The sequence below is a fragment of the Mus caroli genome, unplaced genomic scaffold, assembly GCF_978045245.1.
Source record: "Mus caroli unplaced genomic scaffold, Mus_caroli_1 scaffold_3, whole genome shotgun sequence".
Lineage (NCBI taxonomy): Eukaryota > Metazoa > Chordata > Mammalia > Rodentia > Muridae > Mus > Mus caroli.
Window position 1 is genome coordinate 138,211,917 of NW_028227258.1, and position 14,758 is coordinate 138,226,674.

Genomic DNA, 14,758 nt, shown 5'->3' on the forward strand with positions numbered 1-14,758 from the left:
TAAAGGTATCTAGCATTTGTTTTCTTTACAGAAATGTAAACTCAAAAATAATTTGAAAGGAAAAAGATTTTGAATTATTTTCTTTTACTATTACTCTGAGTATGTAACAGTATGTGAAATACTTAAATGAACATGTTAATAACTAAACACTAAAAATTATCTTTATTTTCATTTCAGCTCTCAGGAGAAGTAATTTTACAAATTGCCAGTGAACCAGTACTGCCCTTCAATGCCCTCGATATAGCATTAGGAGTTCAAAACAGCCTTAAAGGTATTTTTTTCTTTAATTTTTTTTCATTTTAATAATCAGAAAAAGTTTTCAAATACGTTCAACAAGGACTTGATAAAGCAGCTAGTATCTTAAACGTTGTAGCCATGATTACTCTCCACCTCTAAGAGGAAATATGAGAACAACTGAGAAATATTTTTGCTACCCTGTAGGCAGAAGTGGGACAGACCTGTGAGGGAGAAAGCAGTGTGCCAGAGATGGAAGCATCTGAATGCTATCATTGATGAAAGAGACTTGGATCTCATTTTAAAGCTCCCATTACTGCCTACAGATTCATTGTGAGCTAGCAGTTCAGGAATCCAAGCTTCCTCCAGCACTGCACATACCACACTCATTCAATACAAGATGGACTCCTAAGTTTCTCTTCTGGGAGTGGATTCTATGGGGTGTGGTCCATACTCCTGCTGCCTGATGTCAAAGGCAGCAGTGAGGCAACAAGAGCATGGATCTCATAGTTTCTGTCTCAGTTATACATAAACATAAGTGCAGACCCTCACCTTTCAATTAGGCTCTTGGATGTCTTAGTTAACTAAATATAAACTGGGATATGATGACTAAAGTCTTCATTGTCCTCCTGAGTGACATGTCCTGCTATTGAATTGTGAGTGAGATGGTGATAGAAAACCACTTAACTGAAAAGAAATCTAGGAGATAGCTATATCAGGCTCCTGTCAGCAAGCACTTGTTGGCATCCACAATAGTGTCTTCATTTGGTAACTGTATATGGGATGGATCTCCAGGTGGGACAGTCCCTGGATAACCGTTCCTTCAGTTTGTGCTCCATACTTTCTCTCTGTATCTCCTCCCATGGGTATTTTGATGCTCCTTCTAAGAAGAACCAAAGTGTCTGTCTTAGTCAGGGTTTCTATTCCTGCACAAACATCATGACCAAGAAACAAGTTGGGGAGGAAAGGGTTTATTCGGCTTATACTTCCATACTACTGTTCATCACCAAAGGAAGTCAGGACTGGAACTCAAGCAGGTCAGAAAGCAGGAGCTGATGCAGAGGCCATGGAGGGATGTTCTTTACTGGCTTGCCTCTCCTGGCTTGCTCAGCCTGCTCTCTTATAGAACCCAAGACTACCAGCCCAGAGATGGTCCCACCCACAAGGGGCCTTTCCCCCTTGATCACTAATTGAGAAAATGCCTTACAGTTGGAGCTCATGGAGGCATTTCCTCAAATGAAGCTCTTTTCTCTGTGATAACTCCAGCTGTGTCAAGTTGACACAAAATTAACCAGTACAGTGTCCATACTGGTTTTCCTTCTTGAGCTTCATGTGGTTTGTGAATTGTATCGTGGGTATTCCAAAATTCTAGGCTAATATTCACTTATCAGTGAGTGCATAACATGTGTGTTCTTTTGTGATTGGGTTACCTCACTCAGGATGATATTTTCTAGCTTCATCCATTTGCCTAAAAATTCCATGAATTCATTGGTTTTAATAGCTGAGTAATACTCCAATGTTTAGGCTTATATAGCTGTCTCCTGAGAGGCTCTGCCAGTGCCTGATAAATACAGAAGTGGATGCTTACAGCCATCCATTGGACTGAGCATAAGGTCTCCAAAGGAGGAGCTAGAGAAAGGAAGGACACAAGGTGCTAAAGGAGTTTGCACCCCCATAGGAGGAACAACAATATGAACCAACTAGTACATCCTAGAGCTCCTAGGGATTAAACCACCAACCAAAGAGTACACATTGAGGGACCCATGGCTCCAGCCCCATGTGTTGCAGAGGGTGGCCTTAAGGGACATCAATGAGAGGAGAAACCCTTGGTTCTGTGAAGGCTCTATGCCGCAGTGTAGGGGAATGCCAGGACAGGGAAGCAGGTTTGGGTGGGTTAATGAGCAGGGGGAGTGAGTGGGTTAGTGGATTAGGGATAGGGTTTTTTTTTTTTTTTGAGGAGATATGAGAAAAGGGGATAACATTTGAAATGTAAATAGAGAAAATATCTATTAAAAAAGTAAAAAAAAAAGAAATACAGTAGTTTTGCTATACTGCTTAAAGTATTTTCTGACAACAGAGTGGCCTTCTGAGTCAAAGATTTCCAATAGTTTGAAATTAAATATATACTTTCTAATTTGGAATCATTATTCCTCAGAGAGTTATCTAAGTGTGTTTATTCATTATTTGTTTATTATTTTACTGGACAGAAACAATGGTATTTTCTGTTTTTCTTTTCATTAATTAATTTATTTATTCACATTACATCCCAATCACCATTCCACAGCTTCCACCTCTCCTCCCAGTAACAACATTAGAAATTTTCCATTATCCCCTTTCCTTCTCCTGAGAGAAGCAGAATCCCACCTTTGGATACCACCAGGGCCCTGAGACATCCATTCCTGACAGGGATAAATAATCCATTCCTACTAAGGCCTAACAAGGCAGTCCAGCTAGGAGAAGAAGATCCAATGATAGAAAACAGAGTCAGAGATTAGTCCCACTCTAATTGTTAGGGGACCCATGAGAAGACCAAGCTGCACATTTGCTCCAAATTCTTAAGACACCTGCATGCTCTTTGGTTGATGGTTTAGTTTCTGTGAGCCTCAATGGGCCCAGGTTAGTTATCTCTGTAGATCTTCTCTTGGTGACCTTGACCCATCCAGCTTGCTCGAAGCTCTGTCTGACTATTTGGCTCTGGGTTTCTGCATTTGTTTCCATCTACTGCTGGATAAAGCCTCTCAGGAGGCAGGTATGCTAGGTTCCTTACATATGAAGAGCTTTTCTGTTGTTGTTGATTTTGAACCTACTGTTGTTTATCTATGTAGTTCTCTCCTTCCTTCCTTCCTTCCTTCCTTCCTTCCTTCCTTCCTTCCTTCCTTCCTTCCAATAGGATATCATTACACCAAGGTTGCTATGGCTACATGTGCCTCCCTCTTTACCCTTCATATTTGCTATTTCTAGAATATTTGAAACTGAGAAACTGGATAGTGAAACATATGGCATTTAAAAAAAAATAAGCTTAGATAGGGAGCAGAAAATCCATAGTTGTGTGAACAATAACCTTTCTCTAAGAATTCTTTTAAGAGTCTGTTTCATTCAGTCTGAGGCTGTTTTGCTTTCCCTAATAGTGTCCAAGCTTTATCCTCTATAATATTCTGTTGTTATGGCAGATAGTACTTTAAACTTCCAGAGAACAAAAGATGAGGCTTTTTATATTGTACAAATCCTTGACCATCTGTAAAGTAAGTATCATGCAGAAAAAGGAATCTCAAGTAGTGTACTCGAAAATACCAACATTGTATTCTAGAATTATAAATAAGTTTCTGAGTTAAATTTTCTATGATCAATGTTTCTGCAAGAAAGAAAAGTATAATTACATTTTAAGAGGATAAAAAATTAAGCAAATAAAAAACAGAAGTGTTAACAAAATAATTTTAAATATTGTTTGGTTATGTTTTTAGACAATTGAGTTCATTTTAAAACATTCAAGTAGGCACTGTAGCTTATTATTATAACAGCTATTAACATTTTCATAATGTAGGGTAATTTAGGAGTTCAAAAAGACCTATTATTCATAGTTAGAGTTGCATTATTAATCTGATTTTGGTGGGCAGTCAAAGATCCTTTCAACATATGTCTTATCTTTCTCCCAAGAAAAGTAATATGTTACAAATTGTTTATCACGAAACCCCTTGGACTTCACAGGGACTCCTAAAATCGGTTGTTAACTAAGTTAAAATGACACTGAATGTATATTTCAGGTTTATCTCAAAATAATAGATTGTGAGGCAGGGGGAGGAAATAGCACTTTTGTTACACTAGTGCTCAAACCTCAGGAATACTGAGGCCCAGATAGTCACTACTGTGTGCAAAAATTTGGATATCATTGTGATCTCAAAGAAAAGCAGAATTAGAACAAGATGTATGCAAAACATTGTTGAGAGGTTAAAAGAGTGTGTGCAGTTAGGAACCAACAAAGTAAATACAGTCATAGAGAGAGTCAGGAAGATTGGCTTTTATTTTATTTTATTTATTTTATTTTATTTCATTATGACAATAGTCTTGTGCATAGGCAAATTTCATTCACACACAAAGACAGGAGAATTAATTACTGGTCTACTGCTTTTGAGCAGATGATAACTGCAGTTTGAAGAATCTGCTGTGGGTAAGATATGTGTTGATCTATTTGGGATACAGCAACAAAAGCTGTACACTACACAAACAACATTGATTTATTGTTCACAGTGCCTAGGACTGAGAATCTCAAGATTCTGGCCTAGTATATTCAGTCCCTGCATCCTGCAGCCCAGACGCTGACATTCTCTCTAATCTCACAAGACAGAAAGTAGATAATAGGGGTATCTGAGCCACTTTTATAAAGGTGTTATCTCATACTTAAGGATTCTGAACTGATAACTTAGTCATTTCCAAAGGAACAGACATACTAATGTAATTTCTCTAAGTTCTAGGATCACAGCATATAAACATCAAGAGTGTACAAGCATCAAGATCAAAGTTGAAGTAGAGAATTTCATCCCTAAAGAATGAAAAAAAATGTAGAACATGGTAGATGATAAATGAATTCATGTAAACTCTTCTTATGTCTCTTAATTTATAAAGAAAATGAAGTTGTATAGGAACAATGAGATAGCTATGAAAATGTGGCAAATTCTTAGACACTATGGAGATTTCAGAAAAAATGTGTAATTTAATCAATAAATGTTGTATATTTTATAATTCAGCATTATTGTACGGTTTTATTCCTAAAGATGGAGGTGTAATATGGATGAGGACAATTATTTTCTGTTGCCCTAGCATATGTTGATGCTCTTAAAGCAAAGGTGAGGCAAACAGAATTATTTCATAATGTACACAAGAGCCTTCTATCATGGATACTCAGGAAGTGGAGAACAATACTAATTTTATCTAAGTTTTGAAGACTAATAGACAGACATACAGAAGCTTGAATGATGGTTAGAAGGAAGCGACTTAATGCCAACAGTCTTGTTGTCTTACCAAATCTTGATGTCTCAGTTTATTCTCTAAGATTCTATACACTTATAAGCAGATATAAGGAGTTTCCTTGCTCAGAACATAGGGCAGAGAACACTGTAAATGTCTTATCACTGCCCTGAGAGGTACATCAAACAACTCCATGGTCCTTTTCAGGATGAAAAATCAAGAGAATCATAGAGACTATTCTATTCTTTCATTTCAGCAACTGAGAACTGTGTTACCAGAGATTGTGATAAATATTAATTCAGAAAGTACTATTTGTTTAAAACTGGGTATTTCTTTAGAAACTTGTCCTATCATGCTCCTAGGCTGAGTCATCAACAGGACAAGAGAGGCAAGAGTTCAGTCTTGAGCTGGTAGAGACACAGTGGAGTTAGTTCAGTGCCAAGTTTAAGTTAGAGCAAGAAGACAAATAAATCTCTCTGAAGGACAGTGAGATGGCTAAATAGAAACAAATAATGATGGTCTAGGCTTCATCCCTGTGCCTCACTCAGATCTTGTGTCAGTGCATTATTACAAAAATATTTCTTCACTATAAAGGGACAGAACTTTTGCCAGATACTACACCCAGAGCTGATAAAGTATTTTGAGGTCAATTTGGACTTGAGACTGCTGTCCTACTGTGTGCTCAAGCCCTTTCACCTCACTTTAAGAGAAAAATATGATTTTTTGGGGGGAGACCTCTGCCTCAGGAGCAGGGAGCACCATCTTGGTTCCAGGACTCCACCGAACTTAGGAACATAGTCTACACAGGTGAGAGTTCGCACCACAGAGGCAGACAGCTTCTGGGACAGGCAGGAGCCACAGAGCCACTGAGACAGCACCCTTTTGGGGCCGCAGACATCCGGCACCCTCCCAGCCAGAGGACAGTGGTCGGCCCTGCACAGGAGGCCTCTGCCTCAGGAGCAGGGAGCGCCATCTTGGTTCCAGGACTCCGCCGAACTTAGGAACTTAGTCTGCGCAGGTGAGAGTGTGCACCACAGAGGCAGAGAGCTTCTGGGACAGGCGGGAGTAACTGAGCCACTGAGGCAGCACCCTTTTTGGGCCCCAGACATCCGGCACCCTCCCAGCTGGAGGACAGTGGTCGGCCCTGCACGGGAGCCCTCTGACTTAGGAGCAAGGAGCACCATCTTGGTTCCGGGACTCCACCAAACTTAGGAACTTAGTCTGCACAGGTGAGAGTGTGCACCACAGAAGCTGACAGCTCCTGTGACCTGCCAAAGCAACACAGCATCTGGGAAAGGTCCTGTTTTGGGCCTTCTTCTTTGGCCAGGAGGAGGTCCAAACACCAGATATCTGTGCACCTTCCCTGTAAGAGGAGAGCTTGCCAGCAGAGAGTGCTCTAACCACTGAAACTCAGAGGAGAGAGCCTGTCGCCCAGGTCTGCTGATAGACAGTAATCAGAATCACCAGAAGAACAATCTCTAAACAGAGACAATTATAACAACTAACTCCAGAGATTACCAGATGGCAAAAGGTAAACGTAAGAATCTTACTAACAGAAACCAAGACCACTCACGATCATCAGAACCCAGCACTCCCACTTCGCCCAGTCCAGGGCACCCCAACACACCCGAAAAGCCAGACCTGGATTTAAAAGCAAATCTCATGATGATGGTAGAGGACATCAAGAAGGATTTTAATAACTCACTTAAAGAATTACAGGAGAACATTGCTAAAGAGTTACAAGTCCTTAAAGAAAAACAGGATAACACAATCAAACAGGTAGAAGTCCTTAAAGAAAACAGGAAAACACATCCAAACAGGTGATGGAAATGAACAAAACCATACTAGACCTAAAAAGGGAAGTAGACACAATAAAGAAAACCCAAAATGAGGCAACACTGGAGATAGAAACCCTAGGAAAGAAATCTGGAACCATAGATGCAAGCATCAGCAACAGAATACAAGAGATGGATGAGAATCTCAGGTGCAGAAGATTCCATAGAGAACATCGGCACAACAATCAAAGAAAATGGAAAATACAAAAAGATCCTAACTCAAAACATCCAGGAAATCCAGGACACAATGAGAAGACCAAACCTACGGATAATAGGAGTGGATGAGAATGAAGATTTTCAACTCAAAGGACCAGCAAACATCTTCAACAAAATTATTGAAGAAAACTTCCCAAATCTAAAAAATGAGATGCCCATGAACATACAAGAAGCCTACAGAACTCCAAATAGACTGGACCAGAAAAGAAATACCTCCTGACACATAATAATCAGAACAACAAATGCACTAAAAAAAGATAGAATACTAAAAGCAGTAAGAGAAAAAGGCCAAGTAACATATAAAGGCAAGCCTATCAGAATTACACCAGATTTTTCACCAGAGATTATGAAAGCCAGATGATCCTGGACAGATGTTATACAGACACTAAAAGAACACAAATTCCAGCCCAGGCAACTATACCCAGACAAACTCTCAATTACCATAGATGGAGAAACCAAAATATTCCACGACAAAACCAAATTCACACATTATCTTTCCACGAATCCAGTCCTTCAAAGGATAATAACAGAAAAAAACCAATACAAGGACGGGAACCACGCCCTAGAAAAAACAAGAAGGTAATCCCTCAACAAACCTAAAAAAGAAGCCACAAGAACAGAATGCCAACTTTAACAACAAAAATAATAACAGGAAGGAACAATTACTTTTCCTTAATATCTCTTAATATCAATGGACTCAACTCCCCAATAAAAAGACATAGACTAACAAACTGGCTACAAAAACAAGACCCAACATTTTGCTGCTTACAGGAAACTCATCTCAGAGAAAAAGATAGACACTACCTCAGAATGAAAGGCTGGAAAACAATTTTCCAAGCAAATGGTATGAAGAAACAAGCTGGAGTAGCCATTCTAATATCTGATAAGATTGACTTCCAACCCAAAGTCATCAAAAAAGACAGGGAGGGGCACTTCATACACATCAAAGGTAAAATCCTCCAAGAGGAACTATCAATTCTGAATATCTATGCTCAAAATACAAAGGCAGCCACATTCATTAAAGAAACTTTAGTAAAGCTCAAAGCACACATTGCACCTCACACAATAATAGTGGGAGACTTCAACACACCACTTTCACCAATGGACAGATCATGGAAACAGAAACTAAACAGGGACACAGTGAAACTAACAGAAGTTATGAATCAAATGGATCTGGCAGATATCTACAGAACATTCTATCCTAAAACAAAAGGATATACCTTCTTCTCAGCACCTCATGGTACCTTCTCCAAAATTGACCACATAATTGGTCACAAAACAGGCCTCAACAGATACAAAAATATTGAAATTGTCCCATGCATCCTATCAGATCACCATGGACTAAGGCTGATCTTCAATAACAAAATAAATAATAGAAAGCCAACATTCACGTGGAAACTGAACAACACTCTTCTCAATGATAACTTGGTCAAGGAAGGAATAAAGAAAGAAATTAAGGACTTTTTAGAGTGCAATGAAAATGAAGCCACAACATACCCAAACTTATGGGACGCAATGAAAGAATTTCTAAGAGGAAAACACATAGCTCTGAGTGCCTCCAAAAGGAAACTAGAGAGAGCACACATTAGCAGCTTGACAACACACCTAAAAGCACTAGAACAAAATGAAGCAAATTCACCCAAGAGGAGTAGAAGGCAGGAAATAATCAAACTCAGGGGCGAAATCAACCAAGTGGAAACAAGAAGAACTATTCAAAGAATCAACCAATCAAGGAGCTGGTTCTTTGAGAAAATCAACAAGATAGATAAACCCTTAGCCAGACTCACTAGAGGGCACAGGGAAAGCATTCTAATTAACAAAATCAGAAATGAAAAAGGAGACATAACAACAGATCCTGAAGACATCCAAAACATCATCAGATCTTTCTACAAAAGGCTATACTCAACAAAACTGGAGAACCTGGATGAAATGGACAAGTTTCTAGACAGATACCTGGTACCAAAGTTGAATCAAGATCAGGATAATGATCTAAACAGCCCTATATCCCCCAAAGAAATAGAAGCAGTCATTAATAGTCTCCCAACTAAAAAAAGCCCAGGACCAGATGGGTTTAGTGCAGAGTTCTATCAGACCTTCAAAGAAGACCTAATTCCAGTTCTTCACAAACTATTCCACAAAATAGAAGTAGAAGGAACTCTACCCAACTCATTTCATGAAGCCAAAATTACTCTGATACCTAAAACACAAAAAGACCCAACAAAGATAGAGAACTTCAGACTAATTTCCCTTATGAATATCGATGCAAAAATCCTCAATAAAGTTCTTGCAAACCGAATCCAAGAACACATCAAAATAATCATCCATCCTGACCAAATAGGTTTCATCCCAGGGATGCAATTATGGTTCAATATAAGATAATCCATCAACATAATCCAGTATATAAACAAACTGAAAGACAAAAACCTCATGATCATCTCGTTAGATGCGGAAAAAGTATTTGACAAGATCCAACACCCATTCATGATAAAAGTCTTGGAAAGATCAGGAATTCAAGGCCCATACCTAAACATGATAAAAGCAATCTACAGCAAACCAGTAGCCAACATCAAAGTAAATGGTGAGAAGCTTGAAGCAATCCCTCTAAAATCAGGGACTAGACAAGGCTGTCCACTTTCTCCATACCTATTCAACATTGTACTTGAAGCCCTAGCCAGAGCAATTAGACAACAAAAGGAGATCAAAGGGATACAAATTAGAAAAGATGAAGTCAAAATATCACTTTTTGCAGATGATATGATAGTATATATAAGTGACCCTAAAAATTCCACCAGAGAACTACTAAACCTGATAAACAGCTTCGGTGAAGTAGCTGGATATAAAATTAACTCAAACAAATCAATGGCCTTTCTCTACACAAAGAATAAACAGGCTGAGAAAGAAATTATGGAAACAACACCCTTCTCAATAGTCACAAATGATATAAAATATCTTGGCGTGACTCTAACTAAGGAAGTGAAAGAACTGTATAATAAAAACTTCAAGACTCTGAAGAAAGAAATTATAGAAGATCTCAGAAGATGGAAAGATCTCCCATGCTCATGGATTGGCAGGATCCACATTGTAAAAATGGCTATCTTGCCAAAAGCAATCTACAGACTCAATGCAATCCCCATCAAAGTTCCAACTCAATTCTTCAACAAATTAGAAAGTGCAATCTGCAAATTCATCTGGAGCAACAAAAAAACCTAGGATAGCAAAAACTCTTCTCAAGGATAAAAGAACCTCTGGTGGAATCACCATGCCTGACCTAAAGCTTTACTACAGAGCAATTGTGATAAAATCTGCATGATACTGGTATAGTGACAGACAAGTAGACCAATGGAATAGAATTTAAGACCCAGAAATGAAGCCACACACGTATGGTCACTTATTCTTCGACAAGGGAGCTAAAACCATCCAGTGGAAGAAAGACAGCATTTTCAACAAATGGTGCTGGCACAACTGGTTGTTAACATGTAGAAGAATGTGAATTGATGCATTCCTATCTCCTTGTACTAAGGTCAAATCTAAGTGGATCAAGGAACTTCACATAAAACCAGAGACACTGAAACTTATAGAGGAGAAAGTGGGGAAAAGTCTTGAAGATATGGGCACAGGGGAAAAATTCTTGAATAGAACAGCAATGGCTTGGGCTGTAAGATCGAGAATTGACAAGTGGGACCTCATGAAACTGCAAAGCTTCTGCAAGGCAAAAGACACCATCAATAAGACAAAAAAACCACCAACAGATTGGGAAAGGATCTTTACCTATCCTAAATCAGATAAGGGACTAATATCCAATACATATAAAGAACTCAAGAAGGTGGACTCCAGAAAAATCAAACAACCCCATGAAAAAATGGGGCTCAGTACTGAACAAAGAATTCTCACCTGAGGAATACCGAATGGCAGAGAAGCACCTGAAAAAATGTTCAACATCCTTAATCATCAGGGAAATGCAAATCAAAACAACCCTGAGATTCCATCTCACACCAGTCGGAATGGCTAAGATCAAAAATTCAGGTGACAGCAGATACTGGCAAGGATGTGGAGAAAGAGGAACACTCCTCCATTGTTGGTGGGATTGCAAGCTTGTACAACCACTCTGGAAATCAGTCTGGCGGTTCCTCAGAAATTTGGACATAGTACTACCGGAGGATCCAGCAATACCACTCCTGGGCATATATCCAGAAGATGTCCCAACCGGTAAGAAGGACACATGCTCCACTATGTTCATAGCAGCCTTATTTATAATAGCCTTAAGCTGGAAAGAACCCAGATGCCCCTCAACAGAGGAATGGATACAGAAAATATGGTACATTTACACAATGGAGTACTACTCAGCTATTAAAAAGAATGAATTTATGAAATTCCTAGCCAAATGGATGGACCTGGAGGGCATCATCTTGAGTGAGGTAACACAATCACAAAGGAACTTACACAATATGTATTCACTGATAAGTGGATATTAGCCCAAAACTTAGGATACCCAAGATATAAGATACAATTTGCTAAAAGCATGAAACTCAAGGAGAATGAAGACCAAAGTGTGGACATTGTGCCCCTTCTTAGAATTGGGAATAAAACACCCATGGAAGGAGTTACAGAGACAAACTTTGGAGCTGTGATGAAAGGATGGACCATCTAGAGACGGCCATATCCAGGGATCCATGCCATAATCAGCTTCCAAATGCTGACACCATTGCATACACTATCAAGATTTTGCTGAAAGGACCCAGATATAGCTATCTCTTGTGAGACTATGCCGGGTCCTAGCAAACACAGAAGTGGATGCTCACAGTCAGCTATTGGATGGATCACAGGGCTCCCAATGGAGAAGCTAGAGAAAGTACCCAAGGAGTTAAAGGGATCTGCAACCCTATAGGGGGAACAACATGATGAACTAACCAGTACCCCGGAGCTCTTGTTTCTAGCTGCATATGTATCGAAAGATGGCCTAGTTGGCCATCACTGGAATGAGAGGCCCATTGGACTTGCAAACTTTATATGCCCCAATACAGGGGAATGCCAGGGCCAAAAGAATGGGAATGGGTGAGTAGGGAAGTGGGGGGGGGGAGTATGGGGGACTTTTGGGATAGCATTGGAAATGTAATTGAGGAAAATTCATAATAAAAAAAATTATGAAAAAAAAAGAGAAAAATGTAACGACCAATCTTATTTGCTTTCGATTTTCCATGTAATCAACTTTTACAAGCTAAGGTCATGCATAGCTGAAATCTTAAATTATGTGCTCTTCCTTGTCCATACCCCAGAAGAGCAGTGCATGTATACTTGTGGTAATATTTGCCTAAACGTTTTATAGAAAAATGCCCTCAATAAAGTAATATTTACTGTGACTGTTGGGCACAGCATACAAATATCATTTGGTAAACAATATTTGAAGCATTCATTTTTCAGGGTCAGTTGCAGTTAGTTGACATCAGTGACTTTTTATTCAATTGGAATAGCCTCTTAAAGACTGCTGAACAGTACACTTCATTCTTTTTTTTTTCCTACATACATACATAGATACATAGATAGATACATACATATATCTTTCTAAAAATTGGGAAATAAAGCTAAATAAAGAATTCTCAACAGAGAAATCTCTAATGGCTGAGAAGCACAATGAAAAAATGTTCAACATCATCCCTGTTAGTTATCAGGGAAATGCAAATCCAAAAAACCTTTAAGATATATATTATACATTATATAGCACATTATTATATACTATCCATAGTGCATAATGTTATATAGTATATATAGCAGGTATAATTATATTATATTATATAATGCATATGTTACGTGTATTATTTTATTTTTTTATATTTTATTTATTTATTTATTAATTAGGTATTTTGTTCCTTTACATTTCCAATGCTACCCCAAAAGCCCCCCAAACCCTCCCCCTCCCACATCCCTCCCCCCCCCCCACTCCCACTTCTTGGCCCTGGTGTTCCCTTGTACTGAGGCATATAAAGTTTGCAAGATCAATGGGCCTCTCTTTCCACTGATAGCCGAATAGGTCATCTTCTGAAACATATGCAGCTAGAGACACAAGCTCCAGGGGTACTGGTTAGTTCATATTGTTTTTTCACCTGTAGGATTACAAACTCCTTTAGCTCCTTGGGTACTTTCTCTAGATCCTCCATTGGGGGCCCTGTGACCCATCCAATAGCTGAATGTGGGCATCAACTTCTGTGTTTGCTAGGCCCTGTCATAAGCTCCCAAGAGACAGCGGCTATATCAGGGTCCTTTCAGCAAAATCTTGCTAGTGTGTGCAATGGTGTCAGCATTTGGATGCTGATTATGGGATGGATCCCCGGGTATGGCAGTCTCTAGATGTTCCATCCTTTTGCCTCAGCTCCAAACTTTGTCTCTGTAACTCATTCCATGGATGTTTTGTTCCCATTTTTTTTAAGATTTATTTATTTTTATTATATGTAAGTACACTGTAGCTATCTTCCGACACTCCAGAAGATGGCATCAGATCTCATTAGGGATGGTTGTGAGCCACCATGTGGTTGCTGGGATTTGAACTTCGGACCTTCAGAAGAGCAGTCGGTTGCTCTTATCTACTGAGCCATCTCACCAGCCCCTTGTTCCCAATTTTAAGATAGGGCAAAGTGTCCACATTTTGGTCTTCGTTCTTGAGTTTCATGTGTTTTGAAGATTGTATCTTGTATATTGGGTATTCTAAGATTCTGGGTTAATATCCACTTATAAGTGAGTACGTATCATGTGAGTTCTTTTATGTTTGGGTTACCTCACTAAGAATGATGCCCTCCAGGTCCATCCATTTGCCTAGGAATTTCATAAGTTTATTCATTTTACTAGCTGAGTAGTACTCCATTGTGTAAATGTAACACATTTTCTGTATCCATTCCTCTCTTGAAGGACATCTGGGTTCTTTCCAGCTTCTGGCTATTACAAATAAGGCTGCTCTGAATATAGTTGAGCATGTATCCTTCTTAGCGGTTGGAACATCTTCTGGATATATGCCCAGGAGAGGTATTGCGGGATCCTCTGGTAGTACTATATCCAATTTTCTGAGGAACCGCCAGACTAATTTCCAGAGTGGTTGTACAAGCTTGCAATCCCACCAACAAGCTTGCAATCCTCACCAGCATCTGCTGTCACCTGAATTTTTGATCTTAGCCATTCTGGCAGGTGTGAGGTGGAATCTCAGGGTTGTTTTGATTTGCATTTCCCTGATGATTAAGGATGCTGAACATTTTTTCAGGTTATTCTCAGCCATTCAGAATTCCTCAAGTGAGAATTCTTTGTTTAGTTCTGAGCCCCATTCATAAATGGGGTTATATGATTTTCTGGAGTCCACTGTCTTCAGTTCTTTATATTTATTGGATATTATTCCACGATCTGATTTAGGATAGGTAAAGATTCTTTCCCAATCTATTGTTGGCCTTTTTGTCCTATTGACAGTGTCTTTTGCCTTACAGAAACTTTGCAATTTTATGAAGTCCCATTTGTCATTTCTCGATCTTACAGCA

General features: G+C 39.1%; 1 protein-coding gene across 4 annotated transcripts in view; it reads left to right on the top strand.

The window, feature by feature from the left end:
- Naaladl2 (N-acetylated alpha-linked acidic dipeptidase like 2) overlaps window positions 1-14,758 on the top strand; it is a 1,298,244-nt gene that overhangs the window by 1,208,651 nt on the left and 74,835 nt on the right. For all 4 annotated transcript variants that reach the window (XM_085836003.1, XM_085836001.1, XM_085836004.1 and 1 more), the window contains one exon: window positions 178-271. In XM_085836003.1, the coding sequence (XP_085692129.1) occupies window positions 178-271 (94 nt within the window). The remainder of the gene's footprint in view (window positions 1-177; window positions 272-14,758) is intronic.